This window comes from Bufo gargarizans, chromosome 6 (genome assembly GCF_014858855.1).
Source record: "Bufo gargarizans isolate SCDJY-AF-19 chromosome 6, ASM1485885v1, whole genome shotgun sequence".
Lineage (NCBI taxonomy): Eukaryota > Metazoa > Chordata > Amphibia > Anura > Bufonidae > Bufo > Bufo gargarizans.
The window spans coordinates 232,993,716-233,017,142 of NC_058085.1; the positions used below are offsets into that span (position 1 = coordinate 232,993,716).

The window sequence follows — 23,427 nt, forward strand, 5'->3', positions numbered from 1 at the left end:
ATATTTTGCTATAAATACTGTGGCAGGATTTTCTGAGTTTTTATGTTGCGTGTGGATGTACCATTTAGCTTCATTTTAGCCCTTTAAGGACCCTGCCATATTTCAACCTAAAGGACCAGGCCATTTTTTGCAAATCTGACATGTGTCACTTTATGTGGTGATAACTTTAAAACGCTTTTATTTATCCAGGCCATTCTCAGATTGTTTTCACGTCACATATTGTACTTCATGACAGTGGAAAAATCTAAGTAAAAAAAAAATGTTTTTTTATTTATAAAAAAAATACCAAATTTACCCAAAGTTTAGAAAAATTTGCAAATCTCCAAATTTCTATCTCTCTACTTTTATAATATATAGTAATACCTCCAAAAATAGTTATTACTTTACATTCTCCATATGTCTACTACATATTTGGATCATTTTGTGAATGCCATTTTATTTTTTGGGACGTTAGAAGGCTTAGAAGTTTCTAAGCAAATCTTGACATTTTTCAGAAAATGTCCAAAACCCACTTTTTAAGGACCAGTTCAGGTCTGAATCACTTTGTGAGGCTTATATAATAGAAACCACCCAAAAATTACCCCATTTTGGAAACTACACCCCTCAAGGTATTTAAAATAGATTTTACAAACGTTGTTAACCCTTTAGGTGTTCCACAAGAATTAATGGAAAATGGAGATGAAATTTCAAAATTTCACTTTTTTGACAGATTTTCCATTTTAATTAAAAAAAATCCACTAACAAAGCAAGGGTTAACAACCAAAAAAACTCAATATTTATTGCCCTGATTCTAATCTGTAGTTTACAGAAACACCCCATATGTGGTCATAAACTGCTGTACGGGCACACGGCATTCCGCAGAAGGACAAGAACGCCATATGGTTTTTCGAAGGCAGATTTTGCTGGACTGCTTTTTTGACACCATGTCCCATTTGAAGCTCCCCTCATAAACCCCTAGAGTAGAAACTCGAAAAAAGTGACGCCATTGTGGAAACTTCGGGATAAGGTGGCAGTTTTGTTGGTACTATTTTAGGGTACATATGATTTTTGGTTGCTCTATATTACACTTTTTGTGAGGCAAGGTGTTTTGATACCATTTTTATTTTTTGTAATTTACAACATTCATCTGACAGGTTAGATCATGTGGTATTTTTATCGAGCAGGATGTTACGGACGCGACAATACCAAATATCACAACTTGTTTCAGTTTTACATAACAAAGCATTTTTGAAAAAAATTATAATTTTTAGTGTCTCCACATTCTAAAAGCCGTATTATTATTATTATTTTTTTGGACGACTGTCTTATGTAGTGGCTAATTTTTTTCTGGATGAGATGAAGGTTTGATTGGAACTATTATAGGGTGCATATGACTTTCTGATCGCTTGCTATTGCACTTTCTGTGATGTAAGGTAACAAAAAATTGCTTTTTTTTACAGTTTTTATTTTTATTTTTTTACGGTATTCACCTAAGGGGCTAGGTCATGTGAAATTTTTATAGAGCCGGTCGATACAAAATCGGCAATACCTAATATGTCTACTTTTCTTTTTTTACCTATTTAAAAAAATAATTTCCTTTATTTAGGCAAAACGATATATATTTTTTTTTTACTTGAAACTTTAAAATTTTTATTTTTTTACTTTATTTTTTTACTTTTTCTTTCACTTTTTTTTTTGTCCCACTCTGGGACTTCAACTTTTGGGGGTCTGATCCCCATTACAATGCATGACAATACTTCTGTATTGTCATGTATTGGCTGTAAGTGTATTACACACTGTAATACACTTACAGCCTTCCTGCCTGTGAGATCCAGGGGGCTAGATCTTACAGGTTTTCCCGGAAGGCAGCCACAATGCCTAAGGAAGGCATCGTGCTGCCTTCCATGCCATCGGGTCCCTGTCACAGAAGCGCTGGGACCCGATGGCTGCTTCCTCCCTGCACGGACATCACACGTGCCACGGTCAGCGCTGACTGGGGCTGTGCAGGGGTTATTGCGTAGGCATCAGTGATTTCACTGATGCCGGCACATGCAGCAGGGGTACGGCTATCAGTGACTGCCAGTCCCCTGCCGCTGATCGGGCGGGTGCAGCTCCTGTACCTGCCCGATCACCATGACGTACATGTACTTCTCTGGTCCTTAAGTCATGGCCAGAGACGACATACATGTACGTCATGGGTCCTTAAGGGGTAACTAATGAGCCGTCCAAAATCCAAATTTGCCTGAATGTTCCAAGCATGCTAAATCGGCCTTGGTCCAATAGAAGTACCAAAGGAACTTGGCAGATCATTATGAAGTACACCCTGTGGTAAGGGTGCAACTACTGGAACCCAAAGCTGTTTTTGTGATGGAAAGCTTTTTGGCATGTAAAGGTTTAAACATTTACAGAAAAGTACCTTTTGACCCTGAGTGTTAAGGATAGCTTGCCACTCTAGGGTGGCAAAAGGAAACAAGTTGACAAGTGCATAACTCAAACAAGGCAGTTTACTGTGGGACGACAAGTTTGGTAGCTACAACAATCTTATGAAACGTAGCAAGCTTAGTCATTAAAGTCTCTAAACGAGAGCACAGGTTTATTCAGAGGCAACGGGTTAAATAGGTACAGACGTGGACAAAATTGTTGGTACCCTTTGGTCAATGAAAGAAAAAGTCACAATGGTCACAGAAATAACTTTAATCTGACAAAAGTAATAATAAATTAAAATTCTATAAATGTTAACCAATGAAAGTCAGACATTGTTTTTCAACCATGCTTCAACAGAATTATGTAAAAAAATAAACTCATGAAACAGGCATGGACAAAAATGATGGTACCCCTAACTTAATATTTTGTTGCGCAACCTTTTGAGGCAATCACTGCAATCAAACGCTTCCTGTAACTGTCAATGAGACATCTGCACCTCTCAGCAGGTATTTTGGCCCACTCCTCATGAGCAAACTGCTCCAGTTGTGTCCGGTTTGAAGGGTGCCTTTTCCAGACTGCATGTTTCAGCTCCTTCCAAAGATGCTCAATAGGATTGAGGTCAGGGCTCATAGAAGGCCACTTTAGAATAGTCCAATTTTTTCCTCTTAGCCATTCTTGGGTGTTTTTAGCGGTGTGTTTTGGGTCATTGTCCTGTTGCAAGACCCATGACCTGCGACTGAGACCAAGCTTTCTGACACTGGCTAGTACATTTCTCTCTAGAATTCCTTGATAGTCTTGAGATTTCATTGTACCCTGCACAGATTCAAGACACCCTGTGCCAGACGCAGCAAAGCAGCCCCAGAACATAACAGAGCCTCCTCCATGTTTCACAGTAGGGACAGTGTTCTTTTCTTGATATGCTTCATTTTTTCGTCTGTGAACATACAGCTGATGTGCCTTGGCAAAAACTTCGATTTTTGTCTCATCTGTCCACAGGACATTCTCCCAGAAGCTTTGTGGCTTGTCAACATGTAGTTTGGCATATTCCAGTCTTGCTTTTTTATGATTCGTTTTCAACAATGGTGTCCTCCTTGGTCGTCTCCCATGTAGTCCACTTTGGCTCAAACAACGACGGATGGTGCGATCTGACACTGATGTTCCTTGAGCATGAAGTTCACCTTGAATCTCTTTAGAAGTCTTTCTAGGCTCTTTTGTTACCATTCGGATTATCCGTCTCTTAGATTTGTCATCAATTTTCCTCCTGCGGCCACGTCCAGGGAGGTTGGCTACAGTCCCATGGATCTTAAACTTATGAATAATATGTGCAACTGTACTCACAGGAACATCTAGTTGCTTGGAGATGGTCTTATAGCCTTTACCTTTAACATGCTTGTCTATAATTTTCTTTCTGATCTCTTGAGACAGCTCTTTCCTTTGCTTCCTCTGGTCCATGTCGAGTGTGGTACACACCATATCACCAAACAACACAGTGATTACCTGGAGCCATATATATAGGCCCAATGGCTGATTACAAGGTTGTAGACACCTGTGATGCTAATTAGTGGACACACCTTGAATTAACATGTCCCTTTGGTCACATTATGTTCTGTGTTTTCTAGGGGTACCATCATTTTTGTCCATGCCTGTTTCATGAGTTTATTTTTTTACATAATTCTGTTGAAGCATGGTTGAAAAACAATGTCTGACTTTCATTGGTTAACATTTATATAATTTTAATTTATTATTACTTTTGTCAGATTAAAGTTATTTCTGTGACCATTGTGACTTTTTCTTTCATTGACCAAAGGGTACCAACAATTTTGTCCACGTCTGTATATGATCTCAAATATAGTGCACTTAGAGGCACTGTGTCAAGATGGGTGCTCTTAGTAGGGTGACCAACCCAGTAATAGACATCAAAATAAACTGTAGCACTCCAATGAATTTGCAATTCTTGATTGACTTATTGACTTGATTGACACATTTGCAGCATGAGGAGTGGGGACTTTTACTATGGCATGCACTCCTGGAGCTCCTACTAAAGTGATAGCCACTACTCTTGCACCGCAGGCCTGTCTTCTTTCCAAGGCAATTAGTGTTTGCAAAAGGTCGACTTTGACCAAAACTTTACATAAAAGAGGACCTGTCACCACAAAATGCAATGCAATCTGAAAGCACCATGTTATAGAGCAGGAGGTGCTGAGCAGATTAAGTTTTTTGTGTATATAAAAACTGCAATTTCTACATTTATATCTTTGCTTTTTTCACCTCCTGTGAACAGCATCAGTACAGGAGGGAAGTGTTATAAAGAAAGGACATGTCCCCTGAGATGCAGCAGAAAGGACGCCCCCCCTGAGCTGCCAGCTTGATATAAATCTAGCTGAGCAATTAGAAAAATGAATGGGCAGATCTCTGGATCCATGTGAGGTACAGGGCTGGTTCTAGCTTTTTTTTTTTTTTTTTAAGAAAGGGATTGTCATATACCATATGATATCTGATTTACATTGTTTGAATAAGGCCTCATGCACACGACCGTTTTCCGTGATTTTCTGCGGACCCATTGACTTTCAATGGGTCCGTTGAAAACTCGGGAAATGCACCGTTTGTCATCTGCCTCAGTGATCCGTGTATCCTGTCCGTCAAAAAAATCCTGTCCGTCAAAAAAATCCTGTCCGTCAAAAAAATCCTGTCCGTCAAAAAAATCCTGTCCTATTTATTTGACGGACAATGGTTCACGGACCCATTTAAGTCAATGGGTCCATGAAAGAACAGGGATGCACACAAGATTGGCATCCGCGTCCGTGATCCGTGGCCGTAGGTTACTTTCATACAGACGGATCCGAAGATCCGTCTGCATAAAAGCTTTTTCAGAGCTGAGTTTTCACTTCGTGAAAACTCAGATCCGACAGTATATTCTAACACAGAGGCGTTCCCATGGTGATGGGGACGCTTCAAGTTAGAATATACTACGAACTGTGTACATGACTGCCCCCTGCTGCCTGGCAGCACCCGATCTCTTACAGGGGGCTGTGATCCGCACAATTAACCCCTCAGGTGCTGCACCTGAAGGGGTTAATTCCCTGTAAGAGATCAGGGGCTGCCAGGCAGCAGGGGGCAGACCCCCATCCCTCCCCAGTTTTAATTTCATTGGTGGCCAGTGCGGCCCCCCTCCCTCTATTGTATTAATATCATTGGTGGCCAGTGCGGCCCCCCCGGCACCCCCTCCCTCCCTCTATTGTATTATCATTGGTGGCCAGTGTGCGGCCCCCCCGCCCCCCCTCCCTCCCTTTATTGTACTATCATTGGTGGCCAGTGTGCGCCCCCCCTCACTCTATTGTATTAATATCATTGGTGGCACAGTGTGCGCCTCCCCCGGCCCCCCCTCCCTCCCTCTATTGTATTAATATCATTGGTGGCACAGTGTGCGGCCCCCCTCCCTCCCTCTATTGTATTAATATCATTGGTGGCCAGTGTGCGGCCTCCCCTCTCCCCCCCCCCGATCATTGGTGGCAGCGGAGAGTTCCGATCGGAGTCCCAGTTTAATCGCTAGGGCTCCGATCGGTAACCATGGCAACCAGGACGCTACTGCAGTTGCTACTGCAGTTGCCGTCCTGGTTGCCATAGTTACCGATCGGAGCCCCAGCGATTAAACTGGGACTCCGATCGGAACTCTCCGCTGCCACCAATGATCGGGGGGGGGAGAGGGGAGGCCGCACACTGTGCCACCAATGATATTAATACAATAGAGGGAGGGAGGGGGGCCGGGGGAGGCGCACACTGGCCACCAATGATATTAATACAATAGAGGGAAGGAGGGGGGCCGGGGGGGCCGCACACTGGCCACCAATGATAATACAATAGAGGGAGGGAGGGGGGGCCGCACACTGGCCACCAATGATATTAATACAATAGAGGGAGGGAGGGGGGCCGCACACTGTGCCACCAATGATATTAATACAATGGAGGGGGGTGGGGGGGCCGCACACTGTGCCACCAATGATATTAATACAATAGAGGGAGGGGGGCCGGGGGGGGGCGCACACTGTGCTCACCAATGATAATACAATAAAGGGAGGGAGGGGGGGCCGGGGGGGGCCTGCACACTGGCCACCAATGATATTCAAACTGGGGAGGGAGGGGGGTCTGCCCCCTGCTGCCTGGCAGCCCCTGATCCCTTACAGGGGGCTATGATACGCACAATTAACCCCTTCAGGTGCGGCACCTGATGGGTTAATTGTGCGGATCACAGCCCCCTGTAAGAGATCGGGTGCTGCCAGGCAGCAGGGGGCAGTCATGTACACAGTTCTTAGTATATTCTAACTTGAAGCGTCCCCATCACCATGGGAACGCCTCTGTGTTAGAATATACTGTCGAATATGAGTTTTCACGATCTAACTCAAATCCGATGGTATATTCTAACATAGAGGCGTTCCCATGGTGATGGGGACGCTTCAAGTTAAAATATACCATCGGATTGGAGAAAACTCAGATCCTATGGTATATTAACTCCTAACTTTACATTGAAAGTCAATGGGGGACGGAGGCGTTTGCAATTGCACCATATTGTGTCAACGTCAAACGGATCCGTCCACATTGACTTGCATTGTAAGTCAGGACGGATCCGTTTGGCTCCGCACGGCCAGGCGGACACCAAAACAACTTTTTTTTCATGTCCGTGGATCCTCTAAAAATCAAGAAAGACCCACGGACGAAAAAATGGTCACGGATCACGGACCAACAGAACCCCGTTTTGCGGACCGTGAAAAAATACTGTCGTGTGCATGAGGCCTTAGAAACAGGTAGGGCACGACCACACAGGGCAGTATTAAAGGTGCAAGGCAGACCAAAGAATCAGTGCGGACTTCATTAGTTTAATTAAAGCCTGCTGTGGCCTTTAGGCATTGCAAACGGACCTGTGGACATGAAGCTGATCATCCCACAGGCCGAGAAAAGCAGCTAAAGCTTTTAGCATGAACTGCAAAAAAACTAATAAACAGAGAGTTTAAATAAATTGTGAAATGCCTATATTACTGGTGATGACAAGATGATCTCTAAAAGAACATGTTGACCAATGTAAACTATTATGGACTTCATAAGAGATGACTGAATTTCTCAAAAATTGGATTCGGTCGGTTCACCGAATTTTGCAAAAAGATACGATTCGATCCGAATTTATTCATGGCGGATCATGTTAAAAAACAGATATTTCCTGGCTGCAGAGAGCCTTTATAGTGGTGTAGAACACTGTGCCTTGTAGTAACATGCATAGGGAGTCTGCTGTCGTAGTGAAACAATACTGTGAGTCAGTATGACATGCAGATGACAGGCGTCGCTCTTAGAATTACTTCAAACTTTACTCATTTGGTCAATTACAGGGCCAAAACTGACCAAATAACTCAAATGTGAACTTAGCCTTACAGGTCTATGTTAGCGTCAAGAAGCGCACTCCTTTTACACAATCGTCAGTAGATTCCACATAGATGTTAACAGAACTATGTTATATTAAACGGTTATACAAGTAGAGCCCCCCAACAGAGTAGAGAGGGTGTCATCAGTAAGTTTGTGTTGACTTCACTGATTAGTTTGCCCTTCCTCTGATCCGGCAGAACAATAACCCCCAAAAAACGGATCCTGTCTGTGGAGCATCCACCTTCTTCAGTCAGCATTTGGTCAGTAATCCATCAGTATTGCTAAAGCAAAAAAAAACAGGAATGGATCCAAAACAGAGATGACACGTGAATGGAATATTTGCATGTCTTCTGTGTTTTGTACCCACTCCTGCTTTTGGCTACCAAGTCATAAGCCAATTCTGATGCAAAATAGGGACCATGTCATACAGGCCTTACAGCTGTTACATAGACAGGATCCGTGTGTGTCTCCTTTTTCCTTCCTTCTGACAGATCAGAAGAAGGGTCAAATAAATAATGATGTCAACCAGACCAAAAAGGCAAAATAGTGGCCCAGTCATGGAATGGGGAGGGTGGGAACAGCATGAGAAGTCCACAGAGTGGCCCAGTGACAGAGTGGTGAGGTAGTAGCAGCATGAGGAGACCACAATGACTCCCCCCCCCAAAAAAAAAACACAATTCACAGCAGAACAGCAATTAAGACGTATTCTTTTCCTATTACTACACCCCAAACAAAAAAATATAACAATCACAATTCACTGCAGAACGGCTAATGGGACGTACATATATTTCCTTTAAATACACCCCGGAAATGGCTGTAGTACAATGTAACTTCATCGCTGAAAGGCAATATATTTTTCTCTTTTTTTCCTATTAATACACCCCCAAAAAAACAATGTAAAATCAATGCAGAATGGATAATAGGACGTACATATCTGTCCTATTAAGACACCCCGTAAATGGCTGTATCACAAAGAACTTGCACCCCAATCATAAGCAAGGTTTGCTGGAATTACTGATGTATCATATAGTGCAAACAACCTAAAAGCAGCAGTATAACTGAAATTTGGATCCCCAATTAGTGCAGCAAGGTGTAATAGAATTGCTCCTATTACCCAGGCTGTACGCTCTCCTATTGCACCCTGTTCTCCTTTTATAGTGTAGATAATGACTCCTTATCCTTTCCCTACAGCTTGACTAATCTTTCCCTGAACTTGTAAATAGTTTTTTTTAGCACAATGAAGTCTTTCCTAGCATTGTCCCTAGTGCCTGCTGACATCTGTCCCTGCATTTTTGAATGCCCCCCCCCCCCCCACCCGAACTTTTTTGCAACCCTCTCCTCCTGTGCAACTCTAACTCCGCTGGCTAGTCTGGATCGTTCTCTTAGATGAAGCCCGGCAGCTGCTCTATCGGTTTCCTACATGTGAATACTGTATATGATGTCATTATACAATACAGTTGAGGAGGCCCTGACAATAAAAACTGCTGGGCCCAAAAGCAACTGTTTCCCCTGCCTTCCCTATAGCTATACCCCTGACCATGGAGTATATACAGGATTAGACCAAATGCTAACTTACATGTAAATCTGTTAAAGCTTCTAATTCAGAAATAACAATACTTTGTTGATTTCAGGATTGTCCTTTGCCCTGCTTGCCTCGGTACCTGTTGCTTATGGCCTGTATTCAGCATTTTTTCCTGTATTGGTATACTGTTTTCTGGGGACTTCAAAGCATCTTTCAATCGGTAAGTGCTTCTTATACTTTATTTAAGACAGACTACAGTAAAAGACAGGGTTTTTACAGCTATTTTGCTAAAGAGTGGGCCAAAAACATCTGATGAACATTAAGTAACAGAATCAGTATTTGCTGTACATAAATTTTTCTGGCATAAATAGTTGCAAATTATGGAGCACAGTATACCATATTTGTGGCATAATTTGCAGTTTTTGGGCTTCTCATTGCTTTTAAATGTGGCGAGTAAAGGGGGGCAGAACTTAGCGGGGAAGAGCATTTGTATAAGCACTCATTCCCAATAATCTGATGTAAAATTGTTGGCAATCACCTGATGATTGAGCAAACACTTATTCTTCAGGTTATCTTGTCATTCTGCCGGAGCGGAAAGTGATTGTGACCCCCTTTTCTGTCTGTTTGCATGTCAGAAGCAAAAGCATTGCTTAGTGACAGGACTGCCTAAAGCCTGTCCTGCAAACAGTATTCTGTATAATGGAGCAGCAATGAAATAAAATGTTACACTCTTGTCTTTTCTGCAATATGTCGATATTACTTCAGTAAAACAGATTTTGAGTCAAAGTGGTTAAAATCAGAAAGAAGAACAAGCAATGTTTTTAAAGTTACATGTTCTTCATGAATGATGTAGTCGTACAATACCCTGAGCACTGTCCTCAACTCAATGGATGGATATAGACAGTAATCATAACTAAAGTAAATTTGCATGGCCAGTAAAATGCTATTCATCAGAATCTCCCCAAACATTCAAACTTTCAAAAGCAACCTAAAAACTCACCTTTTAAGGAAATCTTACAGCCTACAATAACCCAGCTGTCAATATAATACCATATTAGCAGCTTCTACCCTCACCTATTGTCTCTTTCCCTCATCTCTGGTAGACTGGAAGCCCTCATGGGCAGTGTCCTCTCCCCGTCTCCCCCTCTGTATCAGTCTGTCACAAAGTTAGTCCATGCTGTTTGTAATTGTTTTGGTTTTATATTATACATATAGAATAAAACCTGTCATTGTTATATGAATCTATTCTTTTATCAGGACCATTCCCTGTGGTAAGCTTGATGGTGGGTGGGGTTGTTCTTCAGATGGCTCCAGATGAAAACTTTCGTCTAAACACTACAGGATCAGATGCATTGTTCGACGTGAAAGCAATGAATGAAAAAAGGGTATTAATTTCAGGAACACTCTGCTTCTTAATTGGAATTATACAGGTAAACAATTATATAGTGATCCTCATAAGATATAGAGCTGGCCATAATCAGGGGGCAGCCTGGTAACGTAAACTGGCCCTGTAAAAAACAACCAAAAAGTGGCCCCATTATTTAGGTGGGTCCAAATTGGCAGAAGGCATGGCCAAACAAGTAGCTGGGATTAGAAATATGTTAAGCACTGTTACATTGCTGGTAAATGGGCCAATGCAAACATGCAGTCGTGGGCAGAGCCTTTTCAGTAGTGGAGTCTAATATACAAATAAGCAAGTTATTGCAGTGGTAGACATCTGCATCATAAATTGACATGTCCTCCATTTAATCCCTTCCTGACCAGCGCCGTAGTACGGCACTGCGGGACGTGACTTGTCGCCCAGCACCATACAGGTACCGCGAGCTGATCGGGTGCAGAAACTGCGCCTGCTCAATCAACGGCAGGGATTCTGCTGTTCCTGCCAGCCGTGGCACTGCTGTATACACCGGTATTAGGGAATACGATGATGCCGGCACATTAACCTTCAATCCTGTGGTCAGCGCCGACCGTGCCATGTACAGGGTTAGCGGAGGGAGGGAGCTCTCCCCTCATCCCCATCGGGTTCCCGCACTGCGGTGACGGGGATCTGATGGCTGGGAAGGCAGCCCGATTCCTTCCATAGGCATCAGGGCTTGCCTTCTATGAAAGCCTGTTAGACCTAGCCATCTTGGTCTCACAGACAGGCAGGCTGTCAGTGTATTACACTGGTAATACACCGACAGTCATACCCATGTATTGTAATGCATTGTAGAGGGGATCAGACCTGAAAAAGTTGAAGTCCCACAATGGGACAAAGATAAAAAGTAAAAAAATGTGTTTTTATAATAAATCATCATTATTGACCAGCTCTATACAAATATCACATGATTTCCCCTGTCAGGTTAATGCTGTAAAAAATAAAAATAAAAACTGTGTCAAAACAGCCATTTTTGGTCACCTTGCCTCACATGAAGTATAATACTAAGTGATCAAAAAGTCATATGTACCCCAAAATAGTACCAATGAAAATGTTACCTCATCCTGCAAAAAAGGAGCCCCCACAAAAATATATATTTTTTCTTTTCAACAATGCTTTTACTGTGTAAAACTTAATAAAATAGACATTAGGTATCACTGCGTCGGTACAAATCTGCTCCATAAATGTATCACATGATCTACTCCATCAGCATTAGGTCCTTATGCAATCAGCCGGCAGCCCTGAAAGTTCTATGATAGCATTAAGAACAGGAGAGAACAGAGGAGGGAGCTGGCGGCGCGCTATGCTTAGGCCAACCTGGAATTGCCCCTGTAGGGTCTATTGCCAATCTGCTCCTGGCCATAGTTTCTTAATATAGTCTAATTATCTGAAATTTCTTCACGTCAGGGAAATTATGGGCTACTGGTCAATTGAATTGCAGGTACACCATCATAATACAGGGTGCGTCTGCTAAGAGGTCTACTGGTAAAGCTCATATCCCACTAATTGTTAATTTGACACTGCTTAAATAATCACAACCAAGTACACTTAGCAATCTAAAGTGCACCGTTGATCAGATATTACATTTGATTGGTTGATTAAATATACTGTACGTCACGTCACTGCAGTAGCAAAACTACTGCATTAGCATGGCCTATGGGATATATTTCAGGGAGCAGTGTATAGTCACTCAGGTCAAATGGATGTGTCTGGTAGGGGGTAGTTCCAGAAGTATGCCCATACATACAACCCACAATTTTATCACAACTCTTCATACAAGCTTAAATTTGTGATTTAATACAGTGATTCAAGTCATCAGTCCTGATGTCTCAGCTAATTATTGTTCATAGTTTGTAGTCTAAAAGTTTAGGGTCTCCTTCACTGATGAGCTATGGGATTTTTGTCTATACTTGGTTATGGCACTGGATATCATTTAGATATGGCACCATGAAAAAAGTTCATACCTGTTTTTTAGGGCTTTGCATATTAAAGAAGTTTCCTGGATTACTGATTGATCACTCATTCTTTGTATAGGTCATCAATATCTGATTAGTGGGGGTTCAACTCCTGGTACACCCAACGATCAGCTAGGTACCAGAATTTTACAGCTCTCTTCACTTGAATGGAAGCAGTGCTGCATTAATCAGTTCTAATACCAGGTTCTGGTGCCAGAGGCTGTGAAAACAGCTCATCAATGGGGGTCCCAGGAGTCCAACACCCACCAATCTGATACTGATGATCGATCCAAAGAAGCTGAATGGTGTGTTATAGACTAGTATATCTAAATTATAGTCCTCAAGTACCTCATGTCATGTTTTCAGGATTTCCCTGAGAAAACTTACTATAATTATATCATAACATTCTAAGGAAATCCATAAAAATTACTGGAGTTAGAGACACAGTTACAGACAATTCTCACAGTATCCCTAATTCTTTCTTAACTGCATGATAATACAGGATATCAACATTTTTCCTGCAGTTAATTCTTGGCATCCTTCAGATTGGTTTCATTGTCAGATATCTTGGGGAACCACTGGTCGGAGGATTCACAACTGCTGCAGCTTTCCAGGTTCTTGTCTCACAAATAAAGCAACTCCTTAATGTCCCCACAGAAAACTACAATGGAATCCTGTCAATTATATATGTAAGTATAAACAATAAAGCCAATACAGTCCATCAGTGATCAAAGATGGGCTATTCACCAGAAACAAATGATCAACTATTCAGGGGTGAATCAATAAACCTTGATAAAACCTACTCTGTGAATAAAATAAAACTAGTAGTCCACCAACGTGTACCCCTTCTGTATACTTTGAGGGTCACCACAATATTATCAAAACAGCAAGATAACATCTAGTAAGGTACATGGCAGTACCAGTCCCGCTTGCAGATAGGAAGTGAACCATAGTGTCCTACCACATCCAAAGTTTTGTTGGTATGGGTGAAGCCATTCAACATTGTGGGATGTGAAATGTCAATGTCTGTATCTCTACCAATCGGTTGCTCCTTTCTAAATATATGAGCTTTGTTCTTTTTAAAGTCTGCCAGGTCCCTATCAGGTTGTCAGTGTTTACTTTCTTTGAGATACTACTGACATTTCTCACTACTATTTTGTAACTGTTTCTCCTTATTAGTGTATTCGGTGTCTTGAGAGAATTTTTTTGTGATCTCTATTTGTTCGTTAAGTCTGATGTTAAGGTTCTCTCATTCTCTATGGGGATGGAATGGATGTGGAGAGCACACTATGTGCTCTCCGCATCCGCATTTCTGGAGAGCGGCCCCGATCTTCCGGTCAGCAGCTCCGCAATAAAATAGAGCATGTCCTATTCTTGTCCACAGCTGCGGACAAGTATAGGACTTCTTTTTTTAGTGCTGGCCATGTGCAGTCCGGTGTATTGCGGATCCGCAATACACCACGGACGTGTGAATGGACTCCAAGACTGTCAAGACTAACTCTTTCCTCTTCTAATAACAGATGCATAAAATGTAATGAACTCACAAGGTGAATCTTATTCCACTTGGCTGTGAACCTCAGACTCAGTGTAATCATCAGGCCCTTGGGAACAATACAGTTTTTAATGTAGCTGTCCAGGCTCTGTACTTCCCACCAGCAAGCAATATGTTCATTATACAATTTAGACAATTCTTTAAAAGCTACCCTGAAGGACGGGAAATACTTCTTTGACATAAATGCCTCATCAGAAAAAACTTCCTTGGCTTCAGTGAGCCATTGGTTCTATCATTCCATTGCAGTGATCCCAATCTGGCTACAGTTGTTACCCTATTTGAAGTTTTACGATGTAATGAAAATTGGAAACCATGAAATACTGGATGCGGTAGGACACGATTCACTCATTATCTGTAAGCCGGGCTGGTAATGCCATATTCCTTACTGAGCGTTGTTTTGCTGTTTTTATAATATTGTGTTGACCCTAGAAATATACAGAAGGAGGGGTACACCAATGGTGGACTACTAGTTTTATCTTATTCACAAAATAGATTTTATCAAGAGGCCATTTTAAGTTAAGTTTTATTGATTCACCATTCAATAGTTGACCACTTGTTTCTCTTGAAAATTTTGGCCACACTTTCTACATAGCATCTCTAAAGGTCACTTGTCACTTCATCATTCATAACATGACACATCAACAATAACTTTCAAGTGACATAGTAACACTATGTCACTTGAAAACTTGAAATCTGTTGCATCTGAATTGCACAAATTATAATTTTTTTACCTGAGTTTTTTTATGTTTTAGACAATTATTGATATCTTCAAGAACATTGCTAAGACCAACATCTGTGATCTCATTGCTGGACTGCTGTCATTTATAGTATGTGTGGTAGTAAAGGAAATCAATGAAAGATTCAAGCATAAGCTTCGTGTCCCAATTCCAATAGAAATTATTGTGGTAAGCTGGATTTTACTTTGAATGCAACTATCTGACAAATAATTGCTATATATTTTAGTTACTGTAACAGCACAGAATAATTAAGGGTCATAATTTCATAAACTAAAGCAAAAGAAATATGGAGAGGCAATGCCAAATAGGCTATGAGGAAGATACACAGTTGGCAACAGTACCAAATTTGCAGGGAATGCCCCTAATTTTCAGAGAGAGTCCCTGAAAATTCAGGCTATATTGGACCAAACATGGGGCCCATTCAGCACGTAAACAAACATACTCCATCTCAGAACTGTCTGCTCACCTCTCCACCAACCTTCCCTCTCCATAGACTTCTTTTTCAGCATGCATAACAGTCTATCTCTCCATCCTAGAGAATGTTAGTTTAGTAAAAGAGCTTTTAAGTGGAAATATATATAGATTGATATAGATTAAGGGGGTCATTTACTGTGTATAAATGTGCCTATACTAGGCGTACTTCTGGCGCAGATTATGGTGCAAAGGTTATTTGCTCCGCAATCTGCGACTTCTCCCCACTCACGTCAGGTCTAAAAAAAGTAGGCATGGGGAAGGGCCAGCAGACCCGTCTCATTCATCAATGTCTACGCCTGTTTTAGGAGTAGAAAATGGTCTAAATGTAATCCAGCATGGAAGCAGGCGCAGGATACACCAAAGTTATGTAGAGGGAGGTGCCTTTTCGTAACTTCGGCGGATTCACCACCAGCATCTAAAACGCCGGTCTTAATAAATGACCCCCTAAGTTTCTTACATTCACCTTTTTTTAAACCTGGCATGAGTGGAGAGGAGTCGCAGACTGCGGAGCAAATTAACTTTGCATCACAATCTGCGCCAGAAGTACGCCCAATATAGGCGTATTTCTGGATAGTAAATGACCCCCTTAATCTATATCAGAGAAAAATGGCTTATTTCCACTTAAAAGTTCTTTTACTAAACTAACATTTTCTAGGACGGAGAGATACACTGTCATACATACTGAAATAGAATTCTATGGAGAGGGAAGGTTGGTGGAGAGGTGAGCAGACATTCCTGAGATGAAGAATTATTGTTAAGGGGCTGAATGGGCTCCATTTTCGGTCCAGTATAGCCTGAATTTTCAGCCTGTAAATTAGGGACATTCCCTACAAATTCTATACTGTTGGTAACTGTGTATCTTCCTCATTTAGCTATCCTTTTGGCTTGCAAAGTTGTTATGCAAAGAAACCATTGAAGGCTGTTATGCAAAAAGATCATTCAAAGAAACACGCCGGTAAAACTGGTATACTGTTAGGGTACTTTCACACTTGCGGCAGGACAGATCCGACAGGCTGTTCACCATGTCGGATCCGTCCTGCGGCTATTTCGCCGTGCCGCCGGATAGCCGCTCCGTCCCCATTGACTATAATGGGGATGGGGCGGAGCTCCGGCGCAGCTCGGCGGTGCACGGCGAAAGGCCGCCGGACTAAAATTACTGCATGTCAGGTTTTTTAGTCCGGCGCCTCTCGCCGTGCACCGCCGGAGCTCCGCCCCCGTCCCCATTATAGTCAATGGGGACAGAGCGGCGGTACGGTGGCACTGGCGAAATAGCCGCAGGACGGATCCGACATGGTGAACAGCCTGTCGGATCCGTCCTGCCGCAAGTGTGAAAGTAGCCTTAAGCTTTGTGTAGTTCTGCATGAAAAAAAACTGCTAATAGAGGTCTTTCGGAATTAAACTAAGCATAACAGTATACCTGATCTTTTTCTGGAGTGATCTTTTAAATTAAAAAAACTGCAGTGTATATATATGTATAGATTACTAAAAATATTGCTTTTGATTCCAGTCTCTGATACATCCATTCTAGAGAATATAATATAATCAGAAGTCACTAGGAATCAAAGAGATAATGCAATTTTGTCTCATTTTAGACAGTAGTAGCTACAGGGATATCTTATGGAGCAAATTTTGAAAAAAACTATAAAGCTGGAATTGTGAAGAGCATCCCCAGTGGGTAAGTCAGTGTATTTCTATTACTCTTGACTACAGATTAGCAAACTTCACTTTGTGCTTTATTCACCGTATTTTTCAAAAAGTTTGGTTCAGATCCAAATCGATTCATCACTCCAACTGTCTGGAAAGTTAGTATATAACACCCTACACCCTAAGATATAAGATGTTATCTCTTTTTTTTTTTTTTGCTCTCCCTCCCCCCTTTTAAGATTTTGAACGCAATGACACCAATAGCAAATAATATCAGACATACATTGCTATGGGCAAAGGCCTGTCTGAGAGTGGTAACAAATAGCGTGCTTAAAAATACACTGCGCCACCACATGTGCTATGCTTTTTCATATTAGAAAGCTTCCAAAAATTGTCCATTATCAGGGGCAGGTGGTGTTTAAACACATACAGTGTTATGGAAAAAAATACCGTGGCTTGTTGGGACCATGTGTCCAAAAATTATGGCTCCCTGTCCCCTATTTATTCAAACACATTAATGACACAAGAAAGAGTGGCTTGTTCTGCACAAGCATCCAAAAATTATGCATTAAAAGGGACAGAATGCCTGCCCGTATTTATAAACACAAGTGTTAATTGTCAGAAGAAAGAATGGCTTGTTCTGAATGAGCCTGGAAAAACTCTCAGCAGCAGCACTACATTGTGGATGTGGAAAGGGTAGGGCAATGGTAGTGGCATGGAATAGACAAGTCAGTAGATGTGTGTGTTTAGTAGTAGTAGCAGTAGCGGTACTGGCAGCAGGGTTAATGGAATTGGCATAAGCAATTGGCAGTGGCAGCAACAGCCATACGGTATGGAAAATGATGGTAGGCAGACAGCAGAAGTGGCATGACGCTGGCATCAGGAGCGACAGCATCTGCTATACAGTACAGGCATAGAATATGAAGGTAGGCAGACAGTGGCAGTATGGCAACAGCAGCCATATGGTACAGAATAGGATGGTATGTAGGCAGACAGCAGCAGTAGCATAAAGGGGCACTGTCAGCAAAGGCAGATCTATTCATAGGCCCCAGCCAAAGAAGTGTGAAAATCCTCACTGATCCATTCCTGCTTTATTTTGACAAAAGTAATGTTTAGTACACTGACGTGAGATAACTGTATCCCTTTGGGTGTCACAACTCCCCTGGCCACACAGAAAATCCTCTCTGAGATGCCACTGGGCAAGAGATCAAAGAAAGCATACTGTGCTAGTTCGGGCCATTGTTCCAGTCTGTCAGCCCATTAGTCCATGGGGTCAGGGAGCATGGTATACACCAGAGAAAGGCCAGAGTCCAGCTAGGACTGAACCTGGGTGTTGGTGGGGTAGGTCTCAGTTTGTTAATTTGCCTCAGCCTGACATGGCACATGAAAAAATTGCTCCAATGTATTGACGATAATAAACTGGCTGCTGCTTCTGCTGGTGCTTATGGTACCAGAGATTTCAGGAGGTAAGCAGCAGAATTAAAATTTGGTAAAGGCACAGAACCAAGTGGTATGGCAGCAACTGCACCACCAGCAACTTGGCCAGGTGGGGGTTCATCTTGCACACAAGCTTACTGTTGGTTGAGAATAGTTTTCTCATGGCTACACATTTTGTTATGGATGTCTCACGATGGAGCAGAGAAAAAAGACTCTGAGCAGGAGAAGAAGTAGCTGATGATGACAAGGATACTGTACTGCTTGGGGATGAAGGCTGGCTGCCACAAAGAAGACCAGGAAAAGGAGGACAGACTTGTTCTGATTCAGAATGCTGGCAGTTCAAATATCCCACAGGATCCGGCTCATGTGCTGCGATTGAGCCCCGATATCTATGTTTGTGTTTAAATGCCTACAGCTTATTTTAATCCTGCAGATCTTGCAAATGAGTGTGGTTTTGTGTGCCGGCCTGGTGGAGAAAAACTGCCATAAGGAGTTGCTCACAAAGAGCTAGAGGCAGCCGAATTTTGCCTATTTTGAGCCTGCACCCAACATTATCAGTGGCATCACCAGTTTCCAAGCTGACCACAACAGAATCAGATCGGGCCCTGACAGTTTTTTATCTGACTGTGATATGTCATTGTCCGCTCATTGACTCCCCTCCTAATTCCCTGCTCTGTATTTCCCCCGAGTGCGCTGTCAACAAGTGCCACTACTACTACTATTGGACGGGTGGCTGGTGCTGCTACTACTGCTACTTACTGCTATTATGACCTTGGATGACAAGGCCTGAGTCTTTCGTTTTGCAGTCTTCCATAGTTTTTATTATGAGGCCTATAAATGAAAAGTCACAGGTTTTCTATAAATGGAAAGTCATGGGTTTCTTGAGTGAAAAGTCACAGGTTTGGTACACACAGATTATAGTTATTATTAATAAAAAATTATCTGTGCATACCAAACCTCTGACAGGTTAACAACACAGGTGAACAATACAAGTAAAATTGCAAGTGTGTTTTCTGTAATTTAAAGACGTGCAATTAAATGCTTGCCCATTTCTACAAACACACTGCACACTGCTATTGACAATTTACTTTGCGAGTAAGGCTACTTTCACAATCGCATTTGGTGCGGATCCGTCATCCGTTATCCGTTTAGATAATACAACTGCATGTATCCATTCAGAACATATCTGTTTGTATTATCTTTAACATAGCCAAGACGGATTCGTTTTGAACACCATTAAAAGTCAATGGAGGATGGATCCGTTTTCTATTGTGCCAGATTGTGTCATATCAAACTGATTAATCCCTATTGACTTACATTGTGCGCCAGGACGGATCTGTTTGGATCAGTTTTCTCAGACGGACACCAAAACGCTGTAAGCAACATTTTGCTGTCCTGCCTCCAAAGCGGAATGGAGACAGGAATGGAGGCAAACTGATGAATTCTGAGTGGATCCTTTTACATTCAGAAAGCATTAAGGCGAAACTGATCCATTTTGGACCGCTTGTGAGAGCCTTGAACGGATCTCACTAACAGAAAGCCAAAACGCCAGTGTGAAAGTAGCCTAATGCAGTGTTGGCATTGAAATTTCTTTGTACTATGTATGTCTTTAATATCACTAACTGAACTGGTTCAACAATAGAGCCCCCCTCCCATTAAAAAATAACATGAAAGCCAAGTAGCCACCGAACTCCGAGACTGTCCTGCCATATCTGGGGTGGAACAAGTACAGATAATGTTGTTGATATCACCTGCAGTCCTATGTAACACTACAGGTAACACAGTGATAAATCTCTAAGTACAGATACTATATTAGATGTTACCTGCAGTCCTATGTAACAGCACAGATAACACTAGTGCTGATAATGTGGTAGTGTTACCTGCATTCCTATGTAAAACCACAGATAACACTAGTGTAGATCATGTGGTAGTGTTACCTATGTCCTTTATGTGCCTCTCCCATGGGATTCCGTGCTGGCAGCCCCTGTAACAGTGGTAATACCCTCTTTGTGCCCCCTCACAGTAGTAATTCACTCTTTGGCCCCTTCACAGTAGTAATGCCCATTGTGCCCCCTTTACAGTAGTAATGCCCACTCTGTGACCTCATAATAGTTATGCCCCCTCACAGTAGTTATGCCCTCTTTGTGCCCCCTTCACATTAGTAATGCAATCTGGCCCCCTTCACAGTAGTAATGCCCATTGTGCCTCCTTCATAGTAGTAATGCCCATTGTGCCCCTTCACAGTAGTAATGCCTATTGTGCCCTCTTCATATTAATAATGACTATTGTGCCCTCTTCATAGTAGTGATGCCCTCTGTGCCCACTTTATAGTAGCAATGCCCTCTGTGCCCTTTTATAGCAGTAATGCCCTCTGTGCCCCTGTATAGTAGCAATGCCCTCTGTGCCCCCTTTATAGTAGAAAATCCCTCTGTGTTCCTTTATGGTAGTAATGCCCTCTGTGCCCTCTTTGTAGTAGTAATGCCCTCTGTGCCCCCTTTGTAGTAGCAATGCCCTCTGTGCCCCCTTATGATAGTAATGCCCACTGTGACCCCTTTGTAGTAGTAATGCCCTCTACTCTGTGCCCCCTTTCTAGTACCATTGCCCTCTGTGCCCCCTTTATAGTAGCAATGCCCTCTGTGCCCTTCTATAGCAGTAATGCCCTCTGTGCCCTTTAAGTTAGCAATGTCCTCTGTGCGCTTTTATAATAGTAATGTTCCTCTGTGCCCCTGTATAGTACCAATGCCCTCTGTGCCCCCTTTATAGTAGAAAAGCCCTCTGTGCCCCCTTTATAGTAGCAATGCCCTCTCTGTAGGAATGAAGAGATGAATCCAGCATCGAAGTTAAACAGCATTGTGGGTTCCTTTATTCAAAATAGTACAGAATCATACAGTGACAGCATCACCTCAGTATTCCAAATAATCGTCTACGCGTTTCGAACAAACGTGTTCTTAATCATAACTGATCCGAAATTTCCAAATGGCAATACTTATAGAGGTAAGTTACAACCACTCCTCCCATCTCCATGTGGTGATTAGAGGCAGTAAATTGCAGCACACCCCAGCTAAAGCCAACGGGAAAATCTGAGGCAAACATTGGTGTAAATAAAAAAGTGTGTAAAACCAAATGTGTGCACTTAAAATACATACTATTCAGGCTCTCAAGTCTAAATCAGGAATAACAATACACAAAAATCAGCTTCCCGCAAGAAAAACTGAAAAAAATATGTTCCTGCAAAACCGCATGGTCTGAACAGTGGTTTCCAATGTTAAAAGCAAAACAAAAAATACAACCCAATATGGCAGATCTATCTTCATAATTGCTCCTCTGAATGGAATAAACACATAAGGACACCAGGAATAGACTCAATCCTAATATAAATACATAAGTTCTTTCTTCATGTTCAGGACATCTGGATGGCTCGTTTTTAATCGAAGAATGCAGAAGGCTTCCCTCTGTATTAAACGCTTTTGGAGATTGCCCCCTCGAATGGAGGGCAAAATTCGCTCAATTCCAAAAGCAGAAAATGTTCGTAAACTCCTGTCATGTACTGAAATAAAATGTCTGGCTGCATTCGAAATATTGACATACGATGAATTGGTGACATAGTTCAAATGTTCCAGGATTCTGTTCTTTAATTTTCTTATAGTACTCCCCAAATAAAGTAAATTACACTGTGTACATCTGGTGACATAAATAACCCCAGTGGTGTTGCAATTAATGTAAGACCTAATGGGGAAAGATAGAGTATGTTCAGAATCCTGGAACATTTTGGTGGGCAGAACATAACCACAAGTCTTGCAGGGATGGCTGCCGCACCATGTGAACCCGGTATACTTTAGCCAGGTACTGGCCTCAGTTCTCTTTGGAGTGGAAGCAAAAAGTGAAGGAGACAGTGAAAAAGCCAGCGTGGGAGACCGTCTCGCTGCCACTCTATAACCATCCTGCAGCAGGCCATGTAAAAAATCATCTTCATGTAAGATCGAAATACATTCTCGATACTACCTGTTTGACCTGCTGGAATTGGTTGCTATACGTAAGAACCAAGGTAGGCAGATTATTACGATCTTTCCCACCTGCTGTATCAACACTGTCCCCAACTTTATTGTTGCTCCCAAAAAGTAATATCTCACGATTTTTCATCTGCGCAATTTTTTCGGCTCTTTTAATCATCCAACTGGGATAGCCCCTTGCCAAGATACGTGACACTCTGTCATGAAAGCCGCATCATCGCTGCAGTTCCTTCTAGCATGTACCATTTCATCCACCAGTATAGATTTAATAGTGTGCAAAGGATGATGGTTATTAGCTCTCAAGATCACATTGCCAGCAACCGGTTTGCGATAAGTGGATGAGTGTATATTCGAATGGGGAATACCCGTAAGAGTTAGATTGAGAAAATTAATAGTGAACCCATCCTGTAAATAAGTGAATCTCAAATTGTAAGGATTATCATTAAGATAATAACATGAAATCAGGTATGGCAGGTACATCAGCGCTCCATATGATGAGCAGGTCATCGATGTACCTGCCATACCAGTCCATCGCCACCGCAAAAGGATTGTCTGTAGTATATATATACCTTTCTTCCAGTGCCCTCTCTGTTTTAAAAAAAAAAACACAACAAAAAAACACAGTACCTACTCACCTTGTCCCGTTCCTGAAGCTCACAGTCCTCTCTCCCCTGCAGACACAGATCGCTCTGCAGCCCTGTGTGGGAGTTTAGTGCAGACAGCTGGCTTTAATCAATGATTATATGTACCCAAAATGGTGCATTTAAAACTATAACTTGTCCTGCAAAAAATAAGCTCTCATACAGGTACATTGATGAAAAAACTAAAAAGTTATAGCTTTTGGAAAGGGATGATTAAAAAAATTGC

At 42.1% G+C, this 23,427-nt stretch overlaps 1 protein-coding gene across 1 annotated transcript in view; it reads left to right on the forward strand.

Moving 5' to 3' along the window:
* LOC122940880 (pendrin-like) overlaps nt 1-23,427 on the forward strand; it is a 139,948-nt gene that overhangs the window by 77,682 nt on the left and 38,839 nt on the right. The window contains exons 3-7 of the mRNA XM_044297758.1: nt 9,444-9,554; nt 10,592-10,764; nt 13,231-13,395; nt 15,011-15,163; nt 17,062-17,144. Of these exons, the coding sequence (XP_044153693.1) occupies nt 9,444-9,554; nt 10,592-10,764; nt 13,231-13,395; nt 15,011-15,163; nt 17,062-17,144 (685 nt within the window). The remainder of the gene's footprint in view (nt 1-9,443; nt 9,555-10,591; nt 10,765-13,230; nt 13,396-15,010; nt 15,164-17,061; nt 17,145-23,427) is intronic.